At 34.2% G+C, this 24,315-nt stretch overlaps 4 protein-coding genes across 12 annotated transcripts; 3 read left to right on the forward strand and 1 right to left on the reverse strand.

Annotated features, from left to right (window-relative positions):
* Positions 1-7: 7 nt before the first annotated feature.
* On the reverse strand, positions 8-5,461 carry LOC105162200 (NAD(P)-binding Rossmann-fold superfamily protein). Of its 2 annotated transcripts, XM_011080213.3 has the most exons (14): positions 5,201-5,459; positions 4,356-4,412; positions 4,152-4,265; positions 3,652-3,780; positions 3,197-3,265; positions 2,919-3,071; positions 2,720-2,756; positions 2,038-2,120; positions 1,660-1,734; positions 1,502-1,576; positions 937-1,023; positions 731-843; positions 486-529; positions 8-390 (listed from the first exon to the last, which is right to left on the reverse strand). In XM_011080213.3, exons 1-14 carry the CDS (start codon positions 5,288-5,290, stop codon positions 248-250), a joined length of 1,269 nt encoding a protein of 422 aa, XP_011078515.2. In that variant the 5' UTR covers positions 5,291-5,459; the 3' UTR covers positions 8-247. The 2 variants fall into 2 exon arrangements, with proteins under 2 accessions (XP_011078515.2, XP_088738367.1); XM_088882241.1 differs by lacking the exon at positions 8-390 and having other exon boundaries at positions 489-626; positions 5,201-5,461.
* A 1,456-nt stretch (positions 5,462-6,917) lies between these two features.
* LOC105162280 (uncharacterized) lies at positions 6,918-11,900 on the forward strand. 7 transcript variants are annotated; one of them, XR_016066230.1, is made up of 7 exons: positions 6,918-7,455; positions 7,601-7,828; positions 8,277-8,788; positions 8,893-9,000; positions 9,089-9,335; positions 9,662-10,131; positions 10,594-11,900. XR_016066230.1 is itself a non-coding variant. In XM_011080317.3 (2 exons), exons 1-2 carry the CDS (start codon positions 7,186-7,188, stop codon positions 7,760-7,762), a joined length of 432 nt encoding a protein of 143 aa, XP_011078619.2. In that variant the 5' UTR covers positions 6,918-7,185; the 3' UTR covers positions 7,763-7,892. The 7 variants fall into 7 exon arrangements, 1 of the variants encoding a protein (XP_011078619.2); XR_016066229.1 differs by having other exon boundaries at positions 8,277-9,000; XR_016066231.1 differs by having other exon boundaries at positions 8,277-8,380; positions 8,693-9,335.
* A 4,055-nt stretch (positions 11,901-15,955) lies between these two features.
* On the forward strand, positions 15,956-16,648 carry LOC105162361 (protein GLUTAMINE DUMPER 5-like). The gene has a single exon (XM_011080379.3). The coding sequence runs from the start codon at positions 16,026-16,028 to the stop codon at positions 16,497-16,499; it is 474 nt and encodes a 157-aa protein (XP_011078681.2). The 5' UTR covers positions 15,956-16,025; the 3' UTR covers positions 16,500-16,648.
* Positions 16,649-19,209: 2,561 nt separating this feature from the next.
* On the forward strand, positions 19,210-23,498 carry LOC105162440 (Tetratricopeptide repeat (TPR)-like superfamily protein). Of its 2 annotated transcripts, XM_020697605.2 has the most exons (7): positions 19,210-19,361; positions 19,441-19,586; positions 19,681-19,806; positions 20,212-21,740; positions 22,013-22,289; positions 22,436-22,688; positions 22,810-23,498. In XM_020697605.2, the coding sequence occupies exons 1-4, from the start codon at positions 19,353-19,355 to the stop codon at positions 21,632-21,634; spliced, it is 1,704 nt and encodes a 567-aa protein (XP_020553264.1). In that variant the 5' UTR covers positions 19,210-19,352; the 3' UTR covers positions 21,635-21,740; positions 22,013-22,289; positions 22,436-22,688; positions 22,810-23,498. The 2 variants fall into 2 exon arrangements, with proteins under 2 accessions (XP_020553264.1, XP_011078871.1); XM_011080569.3 differs by lacking the exons at positions 22,013-22,289; positions 22,436-22,688; positions 22,810-23,498 and having other exon boundaries at positions 20,212-21,038; positions 21,392-21,534.
* Positions 23,499-24,315: the final 817 nt, after the last annotated feature.

Consider the following 24,315-nt stretch of genomic DNA (forward strand, 5'->3'; position numbering starts at 1 on the left):
ACTGTAATTTGTAATTCTCGAAATTAAATTATCTGATATCATATAAAGTACATGAAGTACACTGTATGTTCACCTCAAACAGGGATCCCATTCTGGCCCAAAGGGTGTGTGTCTAGGCAAAACTGTGTTTAGACTATGAAGAAAAAGGCAACAAAAAGAGCTCAAATTTAAACTCAGAGTATTCGACAACTCATCATCAATCAATATCATGGTCCTCGAAAGTTAATTTTATTTTATCAGTTGCAACCTAGGCGGCATTAAGGGCCTCGAGCTGCTTTCTGAGATCTTCAAGATCATCAATGGGGGTGGCCGTGGTTTCTGCCGAAGCGGGTGGCTTCTGAAATTCATCTGCACTAGGAAGCTCATGAACGAGGCCCTCCGGCAGAGCTCCTAAAGGAAAAGATTCATGAACGAAAAACAGTCAAATAGAATTATTTGTGGAAAAGGATGAAGATGATCTTACGGCATGAAAGGAGAATAATAACCTGAACTGGCACTTGAGTCTTGTACATCACTATCATCAACAACACTGGACCACAATAAAGATTACAAGTTAGTGGTAGAAGTCCCACGGACAAAGATGATATAGCAGCCGCAACTTAGATAATAGATATATTACAACTCATCTGTGGAAAGTAAATGAACGAATAAGCAGAAATAATTTGACAAGGCTTCCAATTACCAGTTTAAAATGTCGATACCCTGAACTAAAGATAGCTAAACCTGTTACCTTATATTCCACTCGTTATCTGCATGGAGGCACTCAGGTTCTACGAATGCTTCAGCTTCCATCTTGGCTCTAGCAGCAGCATCCCTGGCTGGCTTTGCAAGAATGTATTCTTTCTGCACCATAGTATATACTCCACAAAAGTTATTTGAATAGTCTGAGGATTTGAATAACAAACTATTGAAAAGATTCTATTTGGTTATGTTTACCTGTCTCTCCAAACAAGCAGCATTAGAACATTGAGGGTTTGGCTTCATTTCCATTGTCGGAAAGTAGTCTTTGAGGGCATTGTAACCCTAAAATCAGGAAAGCCAATCTCGCTTTTAAAGGTACCAACAAGAATTGGGACAAATATAATAACTCATGGATAAGCAGGCAAGTATCGCATTTTTTCCTTCAAACATTTGGATATGACCAGTAAGGGATGTGCTAATATATATTGAGCAGAATATAAAGCACATTGTATGAGAATGTGGCTATGCCAATTTGACCTTTTAATGCTGCTTCATTAAGTACTTGTGGAGTTAACTTATGGAGAAGAATCTTCACATATTGCTCAGATGGTAGTTGCACTACAGATCTATAATCTAAGGAAGTAGATAAGACAATTTCTTACAGTAAAAGAATAGTAAGCACTATAGATTACAAATATTTAAAGGAAACATTCAACCATTACTGTGCCACATCGACTGAGTGGAGAATGTACATGTTGTGTGTGCGTGTGTGAGAGAGAGAGAGAGCAAGAGCGAGAGGGAGGAGCATTCCAAGACTTACCAAATAGGGTGTGACATTTCCAAACTTCAGCAAATATTTAAGAGTGTTTTGAACAAGAAGCCCCGCAACAACACCCTTCAAGTCGAAAGACGTTCAGGAACAAAATAGCAGTGAAACAGAGATACAATATGGTTGAATGAAGAAAAAAGAAAAATTACCATGGTAGTTGGCAAAGACGCAGCACAAACCCCTTCACGCTTTAGAGTACGTTCATCAACCCCTGATGCTACGACCTAAGATTGAAAATATCATTAATCAACGAATTATTTGTATTTACACCAGAGGGACCCAATAGACAAGCAGCATTCAGTTCGATCACAAAAACAGAATAATGTTGGCCGATAAACCTCTGGATATTTGGAAGATTTTGATGCACTCAAGTCTCAGTGCAGCATAAAACTATTAGCAGTGAGGCAGGATTAAGTGCTAGAGCTATAAAAACTGACCCAATTAGAAGATCACCTGTACTTATTTACTTTGCAAGGATACTACAATTGTATTTTGAAAGGTAACAATTTTTTAAATAGTGAACCCACCAAGGGAGGCGCACATGCAAAACAAGCAGTTTCACCAGGAACCAACAACTGTATATGACCAGAAACAGCATTCTCAGATACACCTGCACAAAATGTCTCAACATCAATTCCATGCATAGATTAGCAAACCAATAACCTTATATAATCTTGTATGTGCAGACCCAACTCAAACGCACAGCCTTTTTATGTGACAAATAGACAAAATAATGAGATCAGCATCAGTAATTCCTTGACTTTCAGAGAAATGGGGTATTGAATAATTAAAATAGCCATGGCATTTTACAGGACTTCAAGGGACCTTTCATGAACCAAATGTTGAGGTAGCTTCAAACTAATTAATATAGGGTAAAGTTCTTAACATAACCAGACAGGGTTAATCTTTATATTGGGAAAATTGAAGCAACTATAACAGTGGTGATTATTTTCATGGAAACAAGGACAGGTATAGTGCCTCCTTATTATTTTCAAAACATGGATCTTAAACAGTTATTCTTGTCACAATCTTAATGTTTTACTCAACATTGATGATGAAGCATGCTCCAACTTCTGAACAGTTGGAGATTGGAAAAAGGAAGTGTAATTTCTTCCAATAACCTAATGCTTGGACAAGGACACTGATTTATAGGATTAAATTAAACCAATTTTTTTGCAGAAATGTAAACTGACAGCAACATTTACTTACCAGACTCCATCCACGTTTGGTTCAACTCATTGCAAGCCTGCAAAATTAATCATATGTCAAAGAAAGACGGCATGGAAATAGCAGATCTCATCTTCCCAGTTCACTTAGATTCGTCTATATCTAGATCCGACAAGGCATTGAACCAAAAGGATGGTTAATAGACATAAAGCTTTTCTGATAAGAAGATCTTTGCTCCAACCTGATTTACTACCATCCTTGCTTCGTAATTATCTACACAGCTTAAAACAAGATCAACTCCTGTGCCTTCTTTATCTGGACGGAATGATTTATTCTTAAGACTTGACATAAAGATCTCAAAGCCTTGTACTGTTGTGATGTTCAATGTATAGCTCTGAGAAACAAAATCAACTGATGAGTAGCAAACAAAAAAAACACCCAAATGTACTGTGTATATTGGACAAGAGGGGAAGTTGAAAGAGAGTAGTGGTAGCCTAACATTTATCACTGATACTTTACCTCTAGCACAACATCAGGGTTTATGTCTGAGAGAGTTTGGACAGCAGCATCTGTCTTGGTCATGCCAACCTTGAAAGGGAGATAAAATGTCACTACATTATGGTTGTGGGAGGGAGAAAGATGAAGAAGAGTCAAATAAAAAACATTTATGACACCAATTTGGCATTATACTGGTGGAGTTCGGAGAAGTTCGAGAAAATATTAAATTCTTTTTTCTTAATCAACACACTTTTCTCTTTGTTTTCAAACCAAAAAAGGAAAGTTAAGTTTGCTCTATCTCCCACCATGTTCTTCTTAGGCATTTTTTAGGGGGAATTCCCAAAATCGACAACATGAATGTCATAATACTTTTGAATGACCATTAGATCCACAGTATCATAAGCCAGACCCAACTTGTAGATAACAACATATCTTAACAGTTTGACACAAAGTTAGACAATATACAACAAAAGCACCTGCTCTGGACGGAAAAAAAGCCTATTCATGTTAGCTAACTCCACTTTATCATAGTCGTACAACAAAAGGCGACCGATGCCACACCTTGTTAGCATTTCAGCTGCAACACTGCCAACGCCACCTATACCCTGTACAGCAAAAGTATTATATGAGAACCAGTATCCTTTACTATCATGAACATGCATATAACTGCACGCCTGCACTAGGATATTAACAAACGGCCTAAATAATAATACAATTCATGGATTGAACAAAGACCAAGAAGCTGAAAGACATGACCCAAACTAACATAATTAGATATGGAAAACAAGTCAGCGCTGCAATAGCAAAGCATTGTAGCAATAAGATACAAGTAATTCTTCTCATTCAAGAAGCATCAGAACAGGGCACAATCCGTATAGAAACAATCACTAATAAGTATGTGTATGGTGAGACGAACTATAATTAGGCAATAATGTTTAAACAACAGGTATTTCTGAAGAGAAAGTTAGATACAGACAACTATGGCAACTGAAAATTCCCGAATTCTTTCATAGTTGTCCACAATGCCCATCCTTTGAAGTGCCATAAGTCTACTGTAAGGGTTGCTATCAACCACCTCGGCACTCATATCCTGCGTTGCAATTTACCAAAATGGCAATATAACAAATGTCAATATCTTGAATCTCGTAAAATTAAGACAGAGATTAGCGAAAACAATAACCTTAATTTTGGAACGCTGTGCATTTCCCAATTTAAGATGCTCAAGACGTGCTTGTATCTGCAAAAACAAATGGCGCATATTAAGAACATGCAAAGTAACATTTAATTTATACAAATACACCCATAATTGCTGCCATTATTACTATTACGATTTAGGAATTGTTTACTTTAACCTGATAACATCAACTTGTGCCTGTCAGAGAATGATATCTTCAAATAAAAATCCTAACTTTAGTTTATTCCCACATTTTCTCACCAGTTAGAGCTACTAAAATCCAATTCTTTTGTACCTTCTTCCTACAAATTTTGTTCGACCAGATAGAGCATAAGAAACAAGAAAGAGAGAACTATAAAGAGGATGCAGGGTAAGTTTGATTTCGAACTTAACTCAAAATTATATACTTCATCTACAAAAATTGTGTAGCATTTCAACAAATGAATTGGTGAATTTCATTGAGAACCATTGACAAGATAGCATAATCCTGTTGTCTAATATATTTAAACATCAAGCTAAAAAGGAGCAGCTAACGTTCAAACTCTGCATTACCCTTTTTCTCCTTTTATCCAATTTTCCCTGTTTCTTCTCTTCCCTTCGGTATAATCAAGAAGAGAAACTACTTCTTCGCCTTTCTCCAACATCCTCCCCAAAGCCAACGGCTCAAAATTATCATGACACACTATACCCACTACCCTTAATTCGTTATAAGTAAAAGAAAATTTCCAAAACTCAAAATTCTGATGCCAGTTATATTTACCACAAGAGCAGCATTCAAAAACCACCATCACAGATCAAACCAGAAACGAATCACAGAAACAAGAAAAAGCAATGCAGAAATCACCGCTTACCTTACCAACCGAAATTTGATGGGATGGATCAGGCAAAGAATCCTTGAGACTCTGAAGATCACTCAGCAAACCTTTGAGTTCGGCCTCCATTAATCAGAATTACACCAAATTGCACTCTTCTGATGAATTTAAGCGTTTCTACACAGAATTGGCGTAATCAACTTCTGTTTGGCTTGCTCCGGAAGATGAAAATTTCGTGTTGAATTGGGATCTAGGGATTTGATTTGGGGTTTTTCACTACAAACTATATGGAGTGTGAATAAAATTGGAATGGGTTTTGTTTGGACCGCTCTGCGGTTTCGCTGTCACGTGAGTGAACCGGGGTCCGGTCTGCTACGTATTTTAGGGTGCGGAAGCGAATTAGGCCTTGCCACGTCAAGCTATAACATCTCAAGGTGGGCCATGTACTTGTGCACGGCTGTCAAATATATATTTTGGATAATTACATAATTCTCCCATAAAATTTAATATAATTACACATAATTCCTTTATGATTTAAGAAATTACATTAATACCTCTAATATTTATTTTCTTTTAATAAAATAGATTTTTTATTAATTAAATAAAAATTAATTTTACTCTCGAATAATTTAATACTAATTTATCATAAATTAAATAATTTTTTTTATAACTAAATTGAATTATTGAATTAGTATTTATTTATTGACTGGAGTTTCAAAATGCAATTTAATATCCCTTCCTCATATATTAAAAAAAAATTATCATTTGATATTCATTTAGATTATAATTCGATTACTGACATATAAATATAATTATTGTGAATTTAACGAAATTCTCGAAAATTTAAAATAAAATATCACATGAATGAATAAGTTTTGGGAAAAAATTAAATAAAAAACATAGCAAAATATTTAATAAAAAATATCTTCTAAAATTAGAATATAAATAAGGAAATGCTGAAGAATGAGGCATAAAACCCCTTATAATATAATTTTTACTTGAATTAAATACCACAAATTTTACTTTACTTCATATTGTATAAGTGGACTTGCACCATAACACCGATCTTTTATTTTAAATAATATATTAGTGTTTTTAATATTTTGCTTTTCTAATTTTTTTTTCGTGTCAATTTTATGTATTTTTGCACTAAGCCATTTATAAATATTTTTTCATCAAGTTATTGTAAAAAAAAAAAAAATCACATACAGTGCACATGTGATATTTAAGAATTATGTGATGTGATACTTTTTATGTATGCACAACATGTGACTTTTTTCCTCCAGAAAAATCAACAAAAAAAACCCTCATATATGATAAAGTGAAAATTTCGTATAGCTGAGATGATAAGTTGAAAAAAATAAATAAATATCAAAGTATAAAAAGGGGCATAGTTCAGTTTTTAGAACTAACGATAGTGTAATTGACATGGCATATGTAGGGTCCGAAAAATATTTAAACTGTTTGATACATGATTGAAATCAATTGATAAAAAACTCGTTTGAAATTAATGTGTTAAATATAATAAACCAGACTTGAAATTTTTTTTGTTTGGTAAATTTTAGAACTTGGCTCGAGCTCAATTCTTTTAATTTAATAAAATATATTTAAAAATATTAAATTATTCGAACTCGAGTCGTTTTTTATTTAATTAAAATTCATTTGAACTCGATTAAATCAATTAAATTAAATTTAAATATAATTTTTAAAATTCGATAATAATTCAAATAAATTTGAATAATAATACATTACTTAAATTATTTTCGGTCTTAGGCAGGAGCGGGGATTGATGTTTTTGACAAATTTGGGGGGTCGAAATGAGAATATCTAAAAAGTCCATTTGAAGACGTCGTGCTACTTTGAAATTGATTTCGGGCTTTGCCGCTCAATCTCCCCTGAATCTGTTCGTTTACGGCACATCAAACGCCACTCTCCATGGGCAGTGCGGCAGGCTATGAAGACCCGACGAGTGGGAACTAGTAAACGACGATGGATTGGTTCACAAGCGCAAGAAGCGCCGCCGCATGTTCCCCAACGCCACTTCATCCTCCGGCCATCCGGAGCTTGAGAAGAAGCACCGTCGTGAATGGAAAAAGAGGGCTCTTCTGAAGCTGCGGGAAAAGTATTTAAAAGAGATTAGCCGGTGGGAACTTTTGTCGAACACCTTGAAGAAAGTGGAGGAGAATGCACAGACGCGATTGCTGAAGCTGTATCCCACAACGTTCTCTGAAGCAGCTTCGAGTTCAGAGCAGAATTCCACCTGCCGGAGAATCGTTGACGATCTCTTCTCTCAGGTGCTGCTCCAAAACTACTTCAGGAGCTCCAGATGTACCTGCTGTTAGTGTCTTATTGGAATTATATATCATCAAAATCCCAGATAAAGAAAAACAACGAAAATTGAGTTTGATTTTTTATTCCATTTATATTTCAAATTCGTAGGCTGATGGGCAGGAGGCTATAATTCGGGATGTCTTGAGTTTATGTGATGCAGCTGAAGCATTGTGCAGTGCGCACGAGGAAAGATTGAAGCAACAGCTCACCAACCTACCAATTTGGGGACCTTCGCCACATGAGCTCATGGCTGCATTAGGAGAAGAATAGGCTTCTTTCAGGAATACGTAGTACAATTCTGATTGAAGAAGGAGCATTAGGAGAAACTGCGTTACGGTGCACAGTAGTTTAATTTGTATCTTATAAGTATTCAACTATAATGCAGTCTGTTATTTGATCATTTACATTGTAGAGTTAGTTTTTAGATATAGAAACTAGTATTCAGCAGGGTCGCCGATGATTCATCTGCGTGTGATGAAGAATATTTAATAATTCGGTGCTTGAGAAATCAAGGATTTTTGTTTCCCTGCCTGTAATATTCATATCCCACCTAAGTCATTGTTAGTGGTTTCACCTACCTAATTTCGGTGCTGACTCTTTTAGCCAGAACAAGGATCTCTGGACTCCTTTCCGTACTACTACCCCTGCACTTGCTGAATGATAGTGTGTCATTTGCTATATGCTATAATGAAGATCTCAATCTATTTTGAATGCTTAGCGAGTGACTGAAGGATATCACCTGCTTAGTTCATACTGTTTCTTAATTCTAAGTGATTATATGCAGATCTGGCTAGCAACTAATCCTTGGGGTGCACAGAGATTACCACCAGTATTGTTGTGGCTGAGTCTGATATGTACATCCGCAGATTATGGGGTTTTCCTAATGAGGTGTGTGCACTTCCTAAATTGTTATATGATATTCTTGTCTTAACTTTCATTTGCTCGCAACACTAGGCCAGGAAAAGATTAAGCACTCGGCTTTGCTAGTAAATTCATAGTATCTGTCTAATACAAATGGCATAGACAAGGCTTATGAAGGTCTTCAAACTTGAACTCTACGTGATTGATATTGCTGAGAAGGAAGTTCATGTACATGCATTCCTCTTTAAATGGTCTTAAATCTGAAGGGTTGCAGAGTTCCTGTGATTGTTCTCTCTAACTTCGTCTTTCCAATGTAACTATGTACCAAGTTTCTGTCAGTTTCAGTAATAGATTGGGCATTGCATGATGTAATTGTTAAACCAAAACATCTTTTCACCTTATCAGTATGACAACACCGATGCTACCATAAAGAAGGTAACGACTGAACTTCTCTGTTTCCTCCCTTCCAAGTAGGTATTTATTTGTGCTACTCCGTTAGTATGCTTTGTAATTGCTTGACAAAATTGTACCATTGGCAGACAACTTTATGATTAAATTGTTTCACTACGAGGTTGGACAAGTGTGCTGGATGAATTTGTATGATTGAAACGGGCTATCCATGCGAGTGTGTGGAAGCAAACTAAATGGTGACTATAATGAAAAATTATCTATGAGTAACTCCATCCACCACCTATTTGTGATGGAAAACATAAAATGTATTGCTCTTCTTGCTAGGTGGTACGGCAAGCGTTTTTTGCACCCAGACATCATGTTATCCTATGATCATACATTTATCTGGGATGAAGACTTAGGGGTCAAGAATTTTGTTGCGGTGGAGCAAGTAGAAACAGCTTGTATCTTGCTTGTCAAGGTGTTCAGGTGATACCCTTCCCGTGAACAAGCATGATCATACATTTCACTGCCTGGTTTATCCCCAGCTAGAGGAATGATGAGAAAGGCGAGAGGAAACAGAAGTTCACAGGTATGAACAACAAAGCCTTTTACCAAACCCCTGAGTAGGCATATCACAAAAAACCGCTTCACTGTTGAAAAATTACACCACCATCCTTGCAATCATGTTTCACATTACAAATTCTCCCCTAAAAGTCGCACAGCCAGAGGGAGCATGTAATGAATAAATGACTGCATGAGGTGCAATGTAATTTTATAAATAGAGAGGTTTATCTGTAATAAGCCTATACTAAAACAAATGTCAATGTAGATGTCAATTCTTTTAATGTGCACTAGTCCTATTGCTTAATTGATGATCCTGGATGTTTACTCATATCTAATTACTACTACATACAGGAACACAGAGGAAAGACCAGGCTGGTGTACAGATACTCATTTGCGAACCTGCGCAGCGTGTATAGATCGCATGATTATGTATATGTGTTTTTCTAAGTATGAAGAATTTTTTGGGCTGCTTTTAACAAGATGAAATAAGACCAAAGGAAGTGTTTACGTCAAGTGAACGGCTTTCATTGCCTAGAAGTGAAAACTGACCTCAACAAGCATCACAAGAGCAAAATCGAGCCCCCAGTCATTCTGCAGCAATATTACTAATAGTTAAGATTCACTACCAACATGCAGGTCTGAGTTTCAAAGTAACAACATTTCTCCCCTAGCCGTTTCTTGGACATTCTTTGTGTTCTTTCCTTTTCTTTTCTCTGCTAGCAACTAGAAAATTAGGGAAACGTATCAGTGCCTGAATCATATGCCAGACAGAGCGCCATGCGTCACGGGAAAACACTGGGGGCCATGATCTCCACGAATAGGTATATCCAAACTAAGTGTAAGGCCAGTTTGGTTTTATTTTAATTTTCCAATTATTTTCAGTTTTGTATATGTTTTTTATGTGAAAATAAAAATATGTTTGGACTAGTCGACAAGATTGTGTTTTATGTTGTTAGTGGTGTTAAATCAATATATCTTTTTATTTGGTGAAAATCATAGTTTTATTTTATATTGTTAGTGGTGTTAAATCGAATACATTTTTTATTTAAATAAAATTGATAGTTGTATTTATTTATCGATTTAGAATTGTTAGTGATGTCAAATCAAAGTATTATGAAAAAAATGACTAATTCATAAAATTAATGATTGGAAGAACTTATATATGTAAATATATAAAAAAGTAACGATTGATATGAACATCATATCAAAACATTCTTAGAATATGTATAAATAAACATGTTTTCACTTTTATTGTGAAGTTCAATCTTCTACTTCTGCCTTAGGTACGGACCGGACCAGTATAGAAACGATGGGCCTATGCTGCAGCATCGGTTGGCTGTTGCAGAGAAATCCTACTTCAAGGCTATGGGAGTTGATCTGCCTAATACCCCAGGTACTTAGGGAAATTAATCTTATTGCAAAATCATTTAAATCTAAGTGATTTTGGTAATTACCCCTTAACAAATAGTAGCAATTATAGCTCTAAAGCATTCAATAATTGAGTCCAGCATGAGTACACAAAGTTGCATACTGATTGAGGAGATAAAGCCAAAAAACTTAACAATGACGAGTAAAGCAAATAAAGAGAGTATCTTTTTTTGTTTTTATCCCAAAATACTTTGAACTATAAAGTTGTTGTGGTTGTTTTTTGAATATCAAACAAATTAGGGACTAAAAAGTATTTCTAATCAGTCCAACTTTTTTTTTTTTACAAAAAAGATAACTTTTTTTTCCCCTTCAAAAAAAAAAAGCCTAAGTGCAGCCTCGTAGACGTGAAGCAAATGGTTGGGTTAATGTGGGTGCCCAACGTTTTGGTGCTTCCTTATCTACACATGGGGTAAAGCATAAGAATTATGATTTTCTGTTGTGTATTATAAACTGAAGGTGGCCTGCTGATAATATTTTTTTCAATAAAGATTGAGGTTTCACTTTATTTACTTTGAGGAAAAATGGTATTTTTGTCCCATATTTTAGAGTCAATATACTTTTTGTTCTATTAGTTATGAGATTCTCATTAATTATTTTATATAAATTAAAAAAAAAAGTTTCACTTTTAGCATTTTCATTAGCATTTTGACACGTGCTAAGCATGTGGTATTTTGGATAACGGTCACGTGCCTTTTATGTCAGTATACTAACAGAGTCCGACAAAAGGACTAAAAGTGAGAAATTTTGTCGCTTATGAGATCATTAATGAGAATTTTCTAAATAATGAGATAAAAAGTATGCTAATACTAAAATATAGGACGAAAAACACTATTTGTCGTTTACTTTGATTAATAACTATAAATATGATTCAATCTAACTATTTATTTATTACTAAAAGGAAAGGAAATCATAATTTTGGCCCAAATCCAAGTGCTGCAGCCACTATCCAAATATGCCTGTTGTTTTATAATTTGGAGATACGATCTAAATTATTCTCATCTTAATTTATGTGATCTAAAATAAATATTTCGAGTAGTGCATAGAGGCTTTTATCTCTAATTTGCTACGGGTATATTCATGATAATGTTGTATACATTGGCTCTCATCCATGTACTTCTCCCACTACTTTTATATATTTATATTATGTAGTGATTTTTAATTATTATTATTATCATTGCTACTGCTACTACTGTTATATTTTATTAATAATTATTGTTATTATAAAAAGTAGAAGCTTTTTGAACTTAGTGGAAGGTGATGAAATCGTTGGGCCCAGAAAAAGAAAATGATACACTATATCTGGATATGGTCCAAGACATGCCTGTCCCTTCACTTCTCTTGCCCTCATTTCATGCATCTAAGTTTTATTATTGTTGCTGGCCGTACGGAGTACATTCAGTGTCTGTATAAAAATATATAGAAATTTATAAATAATTTAATTTTTATTTTTGTATAGATATAGAGAAATGATTCATTTTAAAATATGGTACAGGGAAGTGGGAGTTATTACATAGACAAAACAATAAAGGCATTTTTGTAACATCACATGAAAGTTTGCCAAAATGATAAGAATAGAAGGCTGATACTTTGTCAATAGTATAGATATAGATGGATACACAAATATTTTTGTTTATGCTGTTTCTAGTATACATTTATGCCAATTACACAAATACCCCTAATATCGAGGGCCAACGAATAAAAATAGATTGGGGCCGTGCAAGAACAGGTGGTGGGCTATGTTCCGGTACCAATTCTCTAGCAATATTCATTTGGATTTTTTTGGTCATAGGATTCTATGTTTCTTGGAAATAAACTGTGAGAGTTATAATTGCAAGTTTTGATGATCCTCATTCCTAATATACTTCATTCGTTTGAAAAATTAAATTTATAAATATTAGGGATAATTACACTCTCCTCTCTTGAGATTTTATATAATTACACGTAGATTTTTTGTAATTTGAAAAATTATATCTAGCACTCTTGAGGTTTGCTTCCGTCTAACAAATAAGTTCATTTATTAGTCAAAATTTATCGAATTTGTTGATATTAACAAAAAAAAATTATATTTACCCCTAATTGTCTTATTATTGACTTATAGCAAGTTAAATAAATTTTTTTATGATTAAATTATCTTCTTATGTCTCACGCGTTAATGCATGTGAGGAGGTATATCTTCATCATTATAAGGATAGTTTAGTTCGAAACAAATTATTTAACCTGCAATAAGTAAGTTTTAACTCAATCAAGGTTAAATATAAATTTTCATTCAATTTTTTTGTTAATATCAGCAAATTAAGTAAATTTTAACTAATGGGATAACTTATTTATTGGATGGAAGCAAATCTCTAGAGTGTGTTAGATACAATTTTCCAAACTATAAAATATTAAATATAATTATATCAAATCTAAAAAAAAAAAATATAATAATCTGTACATATTGTACTAATCATGTTATCAGGTAACGCAGCAGCAAGATTCATGCCATCTCTAAAAAGTATTGAGATGTTTTATTTTTTTATTTTTGGAATTTGGTAATTTTTGCATGGGGCACAATTAATGAGATGAAGTGATAAAGCAAATGATGGTGCAAAGCTAAAAATAAAAGCCAAAAGCTTTGCTGGTGACTTTGCCCACAATTACATTTCATCCCAGGCTTAATCATTGTGCTCTCTTTTCATGATGCACACATCCAATCACACTATTGCTAGGTTTGAGCGCCTTCTCCCTGTTGCTGGGGCCTCTCCATTCATTGGCTTCTCTTTTTATGCAAAAAGACATATCACTTATTTGAAATAACTTCTACTTTTATAATAAAATTAAATTATTAAAAAAATGTGAGTTTTTAAGTGCATTCAAAATTAAGAATGTTTGAAAATAAAAAAGAAGTGAGAAAAATTAAAATTGAAGTATTTGAAAAAAAAAAAAAAAGTTTAGTGTTTACGATTTTATATTAAATTGATGAAGTTGTTTGAGATTGCTTATAATTTTTTGGTTTAAATCAATTTAATTTAAGTAGTTGAAAAATAGAATCGACCAATAAAAAAATACTCTTTTCGACATATTTTTAACAAAAAATTGACAAGTACTTATTTTTAACTGGTGTAAACAGTTTCATTACAACCGAGTTGGTAGTTCATAACCTGATCACAAGAAATAATTCTAGTCCGATTTATACCTCTTCTGAAGGTATTGCCACAAGTTCACTACTATTACTCAAATAAGATAGTTCACAGTGTGTATAAAAATTTCTAATAAAAGTTGATGGTTGCTTCTGTCTCTTGATCTTTTATAAAAAGAAAAAATAAAAATAAAAATAAAAATACACAAAATATTCCTCCTTCTAGATATATATATATACACACTATTGAGGGCTTGGAATATTAGCCAACACCTTAGAGGAAGAATATTATTATTATTATTTGTATCTAAAATTCGAGTATGATTCCTTTTAATTTGGAATTTTGGTGGTATGGGAAAGGACATCATATGTTCCTGACACTCTTTTATATGATAAAACAAACGTTGTTAGCCTTTGGAAATGACACATGATTCTGGTTCGGTTATATTATGTTAGGCATTCTCCATTCTAACACATGAATCATTCCCAACTAAAACCATGTTAGAATATTGGATTTCCGCCGATTATGATTCTATATATTATATAACAAGTGAATTTTATTTATTAGGGATAATTATATTTATATTATTTGATTTATTGTCCATCCATACAAATTCACTCATACTTTTTGAAAAATTACACTACACCCATAGAACTCATCGACGTTATTTACACAAAATATATATATATTGTAAAATTACACATACACCCCTAAAATACTTCAACATCATTACAGTTACTTATATTTTTTTACTGTCAAAGGATGGTTTGTGTAACTATGCAAAAGACACGAATAATTTGTGTATATAGATCACAGATCAAGAAACGTAAATAAAATTATCCCTATTTATTATAATTATATTTTGCCATCCGAACTATAACTATTTTTACACTTTGACGTTTAACTTTTTTTTTTTTTTATGTCAACTAACCATCTCAACGTTTACACTTTATCCTTTTCCATTAGAATTTGCATAAAAATAAATATAATTTTATATTTTTAAAGAGGATTTATGTATAGTTAACTCTCTCTATATATATGTCCAATGCAGAAAGCAGCATGTGTTATTCCAGCCTAATTAATAAAGTATATATATTGCCAAAGGACCTAATACATAGAAAGTAATGATTCATATTCACTTTTTCTGAAATTAATTAATTACTAAACTATTATGCTGGTTGATAATAGTATTAGAGTTTTTTAATTATTATATTTTCATATCACATCCACTCCTACGTATATGGTATACAATCTTGTTTACAAATTATTAATTTAACTTATTTATATATTTTTTTTAAAAAATAACATATGTCACATGAATATGTGATATTAAAATATACATAAACACCACCCTTTTCTTTTTTTTAATAAAAATTACATATACACTCTCTTAGGAGGTATTAGTGTAATATACGTCAGGGGATGTTTGTATAAAGTTTTATGACCGAATATAGATACTTGTAATTACAACTATAACCTCAAAGGTGTAACTATAAAGTTATAAAAGATAGTGAGTGTTTGCGTGTTTAGACTAACTTAAGGGGTACTAATGTAATTTACACTAAAAAAACTCCTAATATTGAATAACACGTGAGTATCTGACTATGTTGCAACGGGGTCATATAGTTTATCACACATTGTTGTCTCATCATTACATGATCGACACTTGTTGTTTTTGAAATTAAAAGAATTTAATCAAATTGTGTTATTTATACTAATATAAAAAAAAATCATTTATAAATAGCGATTTGTGACAATACTGCAACTATTCTTTTGTTATATTGATAATACCCATAAATTGATTTTTTTTAAAATGTGATATATTAGGTTATATATTTTATTTTTATTTATAATATATTTTAAAAATTATTTATTATATACGTAAAAAATAACGTGCCATAATAACTAATTATTTAAAAAAATAAAAATTTATATCATACATGGGATGTAACAAATGTATGTTACAAATGTGTGACAGAAAATCCTTCACGAGATTGGCACAACCCAACCCCATGAGTGACCTAAGCATAACAGCCCCCGCCCGACCCCACCCCACCCGACCCGCCATTTTTATCTATAAATACACAACCACTCTTCTCTCTCTCTCCTCAAAACCCAAAACACCGAAAAAGCTCTTCTCACTGTCCGCCACTCCAAACTAACCAGAAATGAGAATCAGCCGCACCTTTTTCCACTCCGCTCAAGTATCCAAAATGGCAACTCCTCAAACCACCGCCGCTGCGGCGGCCGCCAAGGAGGCTTTCTCGCCGCCCGCCACCACCCAACGCTCCCCCTGGCACTCCCCTGTTCCTTACCTCTTCGGAGGCCTTGCGGCGATGCTAGGGCTGATAGCCTTTGCCCTCCTCATCCTCGCATGCTCTTACTGGAAGCTCTCCGACCAGGTGAACGGCAGAGAGGACAGCGGGGATAGGGACGTTGAAGGCGGCGAGAAAGGCGAGAGCAGCTCAGACGCCAAAGCTCCGCCGGCTTTCGAGGAGAAGGTTCTGGTCATCATGGCCGGAGAAGTGAAGCCAACTTTCTTAGCCACTCCCATTTCAAACAGCAGTGGAAAAATTAACAGTAAATTAGAGAGAAAAAGGGAAGAAAATGAGACTGAAAGAGAGGTGATTAATGGAGAATGAGCATCACAAGAACAAATCCGGACCTGAAAATCACTCTCATCTCTTCTTCTTTTGGATCACTTTTTGTTCAATTTTGTGATCCGAAAATGTAAATTTTTTTCTGCTGAGAGATGAAATTATTAGTTCAATGGGGTGACTTCATTCTTGGACGTTAATGCTCATTTGATTTAAATTACGTACATGACAAAGCATCGGTGTGATCAGTACGAAGAAAAGTGATCAATTATAGTATGAAAGATATATTATATTTGTCGTGTGAATAATGAAATATACTTTTTAAATCACTAATTAAGTCGAATAACATGAACATGGTAGTTAGTTGGCGATAATTTCAATATAAGTTCGAAGATTTTGTGTTTGCAGATTGAATTTTTTATTATAAATTTTGATTGATTTGTGTGGTTTTTACAAGTTAGGAGAATGCTTAGGCAAGAGAGGAGAATAAATTACTGAAAACATGACGGAAAGTACTCATATTCTTGATTCATGGCTTCGTATATATTAATGTATTTAGTATTTTTGGTGCAGTGCGTGAGGTTAGTTTTGTCATATTTTTCACAAAAGAAAATTATGTGTGTAAGAAAAAATTAATTTAAATGAATTTGATCACATTCAATTAAGTATATGTGGTATGTGTGATTGTATTTGTTAATTGATTAATTTGTATACCCATCATATAATAGATGAAATTAAATTGCTAGTTTGATATTAAAGGGAGCAAATAATGGTGTTTTGTTCAATTGGAATATAAAATAATAAAATAAAATAATAGGAATAAATGGGTGAAATTGAGAGTGTAAGTCTTTGTTTTTGTGTACAGGTGAGAGAATGAAATGAAGTCTGAAATGTAATACTTTAAATAAGAAATTAAAGCCATAATTCTAGCTAAAGTTGTCTTTTTCCATCGGGGGAGTTATTAATTTATAGACTCCCCTCAACCGGACAAGATTGAATCTCCCACGAATTCGATAGAGTGTCATCTCATAGTAGTTGGATAAAGCTAAACCTCCATGGATTTGGTGGAGGGTTATTTTCTAGCTGTTGGAGTCCGTTATGGATGAGGATATCTTTTGCAAATAGGGACGTTGTCTCGGATTTTCACTAAAATGGTTGAAAAGATACATTCCCTAAGTCGGAATCCCAGAACTTTAGGATTTAGTTGTTACTTTTGGCTCAAGTTATCACATTACCCTACTGAGGTGATTGGTCTATATCTAATTTTATAGAATTGTGGCTTTAGAAGTTCTATGTGAATGTCACCTAAGACATGCATAGACGCCACATAATATGGTTTCTACTTTGAATAGGGGAATACAAGGTACAAAACTTCCTCATGAGCCTGCAGAGCTTTCTTGGATTTGAGCATCTGATCTAGGCCGCTTCAATATGTTTAGGTTGATTCTTTTTTTTTAGAGTACATTTTACCTAACTTTTTGGAAGTTCTATTTGAATTGGGCTTTTTAGAACTATCATGGATCTTTTATTGGATTGGACCTCCTAGGGCTCCTTACGCTGCATTCTTTTGGGCTCTTGCAATCTCTTTCTTCCTTCAGAATCATTTTGAATTTTTTGGGCTTACACGGTTTTTATATTCAACTTAATCTAAACAAAAATTTCAATATTTTAATTTGTTTCCAAAAATACTCCATGAACTAAATTCCACAAGAATTGCAAGGTGGGAGTAACTATTTGTCCTTGAAATATCTTTTCTATTACTATTTACTAAGGCCCAGTATCTTAAAAGTAATTATTTCGATAGACAAAATGCATAGATTACTATAATGTACGAATATTTTAAAAAATTATTTAATATAGTATTATTAGATATGTATTGAATATAGATACACTTTGGACACCTATTATACACGATATCTGCTTATTCATATATATATATATATATATATATATAAAGGACATCGTGTCAGACACACCTGTTGGAGTGTTTGACACGTTTTGGAATTTTTTTTATAATTTCAGAAAATTTCGGGTTGTCTCTAAAAAAAAAAGAATTTTGAACTTAATTCACCCATCTCAAACTAAAAGTTTGGGATGAAATTACTAAAAATTTGAGAGATGGTCATGATGATTTAACTAATTTGAATACTAAAATTTTTTTATGGCCTATTTTTTGAAATAAATTAATTATGTATATTTTGAAGCGCCGATTGGTAAAAACATGATTTTCTTATTGTATTTTATCTTGATTTTCTTTATACTGCATATTTTAATTTTATGCGAACTTGAGAATATATATAATAAATTTATATATTATATATAATCGTATAAGTGCTCTTTCGTAACCTAATTCTTTTATATTTTTCATGTTGTCATGTGCTTGTCGTATCGTATCCATGTCGTTGCGTCCATGTCCGTGTCCAAACATCATAGATGGGTTGTCTAAAATATTCCTAATTATACTTATTTTTTATTTTATTTTTAAATGAGCAACCTTATAGATAGGACATTTTATATATTTTAAAATTTCAAATATAATTTACTGAAAGAATTATCAAGTCTCCTATACTATTTTTCAAAATATCACAGATTTAAACATGTTATTTTTAAAAAAATTTATAAATTCATGCTGCAATTTTGGATTTGGGCTAGATTGGATTAAAATTTAAGTGAGAATGTAGCCCAACTAAATATGGGCTAGGCCCAATAAATTCAGTTGCTATTGGGCTTTATCGACCGAGCCGAGTTCTAGTTCTCCGGAAACCGGTTTGGTAATTGAATGTCTTGCATCATTGGGGACCGAACCCCCTTTCATCTATACTCTGACTGCAGCTTAGAGCGCCGCCGTCGCCGAGCCGTGCCGCCGCCACACTATAAGGCGTCGCTCCACCGCCACCAATGCAATCCGTAAGTTTCATGATTTCTTTCTATGAGACTGCAAAAGTTTTCATTCTAACCCCTTTTTGTTGTAATATTTGAATCTCAGCTTTTACTACCTGCGCAAGAATCCTATTTGCTTCTCCGAATATTGAACGGGAGCTTCCAAGCCCTAGACTCGTTGAAGGATCAAATTTCCCTCTATTTTGCCCAGTTTTTTTGCTCCAAATCTGGCTTGGACTTAATAGACTCCAGGTAAGAGCATTTTGTTGATTTATTATTACTCACTGTCATTGGAAATGCATAGAATAGTACGTATTTGGTTTCATGTCTTGTGCCTGATTTTTAGGAGTATAAGTTGCGATCGAAATGAGAAGAAGGAAATTTCAGATGGGGAAGGAGAGCCGAGGGGCGCAGTTTTCAACGCATTGGACGCAATGTTAAAGGGTAGTTTGGATCGCTTAAAAACTATGAGGTTTGTTCTGTTGAGAGTTTAATTGATTGGCGATTTATGTAGAGTTGTTGTGTCAATGAATTTGATTATTGGTTTAACATGCATTGCAGCTCAATGATTTTTTTCTCATTTTTAGTTGAAGTAGATAGTAAGATTGTTCTGTTGAGTTTAATTGATTGGCGATTTATGTAGAGCTGTTGTGTCAATGGATTTAATTATTGGTTTAACATGCATTGCAGCTCAATCATTTTTTTCTCATTTTTAGTTGAAGTAGATAATAAGACTACATGGTTGGAAAGTTCTATCTGTGAAATTAAGATGTCTTATGTAAGTCGTGTAAAGAAATGTTCAAAATTTGAAATCCATCAGGATATAATGGCTCTCATAAATGTTTTTTGCATATGTATTCAAATTGAAAAATGGCAGGGAAAGCATAGCTTGGGGCCATACTGGTAGTAGTGATGCCATCTTGGAAACAAAGTACAGCAGTGATATAACTATGATAAAAGCTTTGTGCTTGGAAGGTAAGTTAGGAACAGCTTTATGGCTCTGGAGGACAATGGTTCAACAGCTTAGAATTCCTGATGTCCTCACTCACAATTACCTTTTAAATGGACTTTGCAAAAGTGGTGACCTGGGGAGGGCAGAGTGGCTTGTTAAGGAGATGTTACACCATGGTCCTTCTCCTACATGTGCTACATACAACACTTTGATGAGTGGTTATTGCCTTGTCAATAAAGTAGATAAGGCTCTAGATCTCTTTTCTACCATGGCTGACCATGGAATAAGGCCAAATAGAGTCTCCTGTAATATTCTTGTACATACCCTTTGCCAGAAGGGCTTGTTGGAGGATGCAAGAAAGCTGCTTGAGAAAATATTGGAGGACGGCAGTGATGGCAAGACGTCGGATTTAATCACTTCAACTATACTTATGGATGGTTATTTCAAGACTGGAAACATGGCTGAAGCTCTTACTTGTTGGAATGATGTATTCCAAAGGGGTATTGAGGTGGATGTTGTCGCATACAATGTTATGATTCATGGTTTCTGTCTGACTGGGGACATAAACCTTGTATATAAATCCTTGTGCGAGATGTTTAAAAGCGGTCACCTTCCAGATATTTTCACCTACAATACTCTTATTAGCAATCTTTGCAAGTCAGGCAGGACTAATGAGGCTTGTTATGTTTTCAGTGTTATGTCAAGGATGGGTGTTCCTCCTGATCACATCACTTACAAAATGATTATCCAAGGTTTGTGTATAAATGGGGATGCACTTAGAGCAAATCATTTTCTTTCCCACATGTTGGAGGATTCACTAATACCCAAACCTCTTATTTGGAATGTAATAATTGATGCCTATGGGAAATGTGGGGATGTAGAAAAAGCATTCTCTGTGAAAAATCAAATGACTGAATTTGGTGTTCTGCCCAACATTTACACATACAATGCCCTGATTCACACACAAATAAGAAATGGGAATATTGATAAGGCTCATTATCTGAAGAAAGAGATGATCTTAAATGGTATTTTCCCTGATTTGGTCACATACAATTTGTTGATTGGTGCTGCTTGTAATTTTGGTCACATAAATTCTGCACTCCAGCTACATGATGAAATGCTGAGGAGAGGGTGTAATCCAGATATAGTAACTTATACTGAATTACTGAAGTGTTACTGCATGCGGAACAAAATGGAAGAGGCACAAGAGCTCTTTTTCAAGGTACAGAGTTCGGGCTTACCAATTGATCATGTGCCATTTCTAGTACTCATGAAGAAATACTTCAAGATGCGGGAGCTAGATAAAGTGTTTGACCTTTATCTAATCTGGTCAAGAATGGGTACTTGAGCAGTCTATGACTGAAAATCATGTATCCAATCATGTCGAAATATGATATCACATTTCTGCGATCCAGCTTTTTACTGTCTGCTATGGCTGGGGTCCGCTCCTCGAGGTATTTCTCTTTGTTATTCTGCAGTTTGTCTACCTTAATTGCTAATGTTTTTACTTTCTTTCATCTGATGCTTGTTCTTTCCATATCTTTTCTTTGTTATTTCTCCTCTTTGTGATGAATGGCTAGCAAAGTTTCAGTTCATTAAGAACCAACTTTTGTAGGTTACACAGTGTTGCAATGCTCCAGAAACTTACAGCCTTTTGAAAATGCACTTTTGCTATGTTTTTACTGTATTACATTCTTACATTATTCTGGTTCAATTATATGGCCAGGGGATAAAACTTCTCCAACCTAAGGTAGGTGCTGTCACAAGCGGGGAGAAATCATGGAAGTGCCTGTGAAAGATGGTTTCCCAGTTTCCCTACATATTATCACTTGGAACTCCTGGTAATTCAACAGAAACGGAAAGGAGAATGCATTAATGTTTTTGATCCAGTGATGAGAATTGCTACCTCATGGTGTTCCACATGAATATATTTCGTGTTCAAAGTCTGATCGCAAGAGTGCTGGCAGCTATAGTTATGTGACATATCAACTATACTGGCTTGGGTAAATAATTTTTCTGCTTTGAACTGAAAACCAAAAGGATTTCTTTTGTTAACCTTAGGAAAAAGGCATCAGGTCTTATTAAGCACATAAACAGTTTCACGACTAACGTTTTCTCTCTTTTTTTTCCCCCCCTGGTTAATGAACAGAAACTTGATGGGGAAGTTGGAGACGTAACTATCATCACAAAAAGGTGCTCATACATAGTTTGGAGTTTCAACATTTCCAAAGTTGAAAGATGATACAAGTGCAACGAGCATGGGTGTTCTTGAACACACTAATTTGGGATGTTTGGTTGGCAAGCTTATGCTTGTTTGTTCTCATTGGTATTTGAGGGCCCTCCTGGTGTCAAATAGGCCTGGTATTCTGGTTTGCCTCCTTAACAATTAGTCGTCACTCATGGTAAGTTCCATTTTTTATGCACTTATAACATCAGATAACTTTGAATAGCTAGTTTTTTGCAATTGAATCAATATAAATATTGTAAATATCTCGTTTAAGGTTACCTTTTCTTTTTTTATAGAGGAAATGATGTTGAACCCATGGCTAGTTTTGTAGCCATATACCGTTATTGGTGGTTCTTACATTAACCCAAGCTGCAGTGCCAAGTCTCTTGCATCCTCTTCCGATGGTTGAGCAGCCACTGCCTGCACCATTGCAGATCCTAGTGAGCTTATTGGAAACAATGAATATGTGGATTCTGGGCTATTGGAAGTGATCGTTTGTTTTTAAACATCTAAACAGATTGCATTTTGACGAGTCCCGACTCTTAGCATATCATACCAGTTCCATTTATGAACTTTTCTGAAACCATGATGGTATTTCTGCTGCTTTAGATGAGATAGTACCACAAATAAATCTGTTCCTTGCCAAGAACTGTTCCCCAGAAACCGTGATCAGCTTTGTAGACGAACCTCCTCTCCCTCATGTCTGTTTCAGTAAATTGCATTTGTAAGAGACTGATGGAACTAATAACATGATGATGATTGATTAGGGGTTGGATTTTGGATCTGGGTAATTAGGTCCCGACCTCATCAGGTTTGGTGTAAACGGGTTGGTGGGTTTTTGCGGGTTTGGTAATCTCAAAACCCGATTATGCTAAATCGAGTCGGGTTTGGGCATAGAAATCTAACCCGTACAAACTCGATGGGTTACCCCGATAAGAGAAGAAAGTATGTATTTACAGCTAAGATTTTCTTGTTTTTCTTCCTATGTTGTTGGGTTCTCAAACTAGTATATAGTCGTGAATAATTTATTTATCAATAAAGAAAATAATTTTATGTATATAGTTTCCTAAGATTGAAAGTAAAGAAGTAGTACTTCTTATGGCAAGATTATATGTCAAATATAAAAAAAAAAAATTAAGATATAATATCGAAAAGTTTTAGATCAAATTGAGTTGGAATCAAATTTAAAATAATGACAAGAAAAGTATAATTTACTAATTATACTTTGAATATACATTATAGAAAAGTTTGAAGTGTGCGTGCCCTATTAGTGGGATAACTGCCACACTGAAGTGGAGGATGGGGTATGTTTTTATATGATTGGATTAATTGGGTTGGTGATAAATCCCAAGTTGATATGAGGTGGTCCACCCCTATGATTGATGATACATGCAAACATACACACATACATTCTGAGAAATGTTTCTTGCGACTGTAACAATGATGGACTGACTGAATAGGATAAGATCCTTCAAGAGTAGTAAAGCACTCAGCTTCCAGTTTGATTTATATTCTTACTTAATGAACACACCTCTCAATTCATGTTTATGTGAAAAATCAATTAAAACTGCCTTATTTTAGTAAAAGAAATTGGAGGGTGAGGGATTGAATTAATAATATTTGGGGTATGAGAATGAGAAGATGAGATGAATGTGAGGTATAGAGGGGGTCTCAGCTGAGCTGCCAATTCCTATGATGGCTTTACCACACCTCAAGAGCCATCTCTATCCCTAAATAAATAAATTCACAACCAATATTGGATTGGACATTGGACCCCTACCTCATAATCAACCCTTGTCTTT

The sequence above is a fragment of the Sesamum indicum genome, linkage group LG1 (assembly GCF_026168435.1).
Source record: "Sesamum indicum cultivar Baizhima isolate 11 linkage group LG1, ASM2616843v1, whole genome shotgun sequence".
NCBI classification, from domain to species: domain Eukaryota; kingdom Viridiplantae; phylum Streptophyta; class Magnoliopsida; order Lamiales; family Pedaliaceae; genus Sesamum; species Sesamum indicum.

Coding starts and splice junctions, on each gene's coding strand:
- LOC105162200 (XM_011080213.3), bottom strand. CDS start 5,290: ATGGAGGCCGAACTCAAAGGTTTGCTGAGTGATCTTCAGAGTCTCAAG. Junction 1,024..1,501: donor GAAATGTCACACCCTATTTG/GTAAGTCTTGGA, acceptor TCCTGATTTTAG/GGTTACAATGCCCTCAAAGA. Junction 391..485: donor AGACTCAAGTGCCAGTTCAG/GTTATTATTCTC, acceptor CTTTTCCTTTAG/GAGCTCTGCCGGAGGGCCTC.
- LOC105162280 (XM_011080317.3), top strand. CDS start 7,186: ATGTTCCCCAACGCCACTTCATCCTCCGGCCATCCGGAGCTTGAGAAG. Junction 7,456..7,600: donor TTGACGATCTCTTCTCTCAG/GTGCTGCTCCAA, acceptor TCAAATTCGTAG/GCTGATGGGCAGGAGGCTAT.
- LOC105162361 (XM_011080379.3), top strand. CDS start 16,026: ATGAGAATCAGCCGCACCTTTTTCCACTCCGCTCAAGTATCCAAAATG.
- LOC105162440 (XM_020697605.2), top strand. Junction 19,587..19,680: donor TTGGACTTAATAGACTCCAG/GTAAGAGCATTT, acceptor CCTGATTTTTAG/GAGTATAAGTTGCGATCGAA. Junction 19,807..20,211: donor GATCGCTTAAAAACTATGAG/GTTTGTTCTGTT, acceptor GAAAAATGGCAG/GGAAAGCATAGCTTGGGGCC.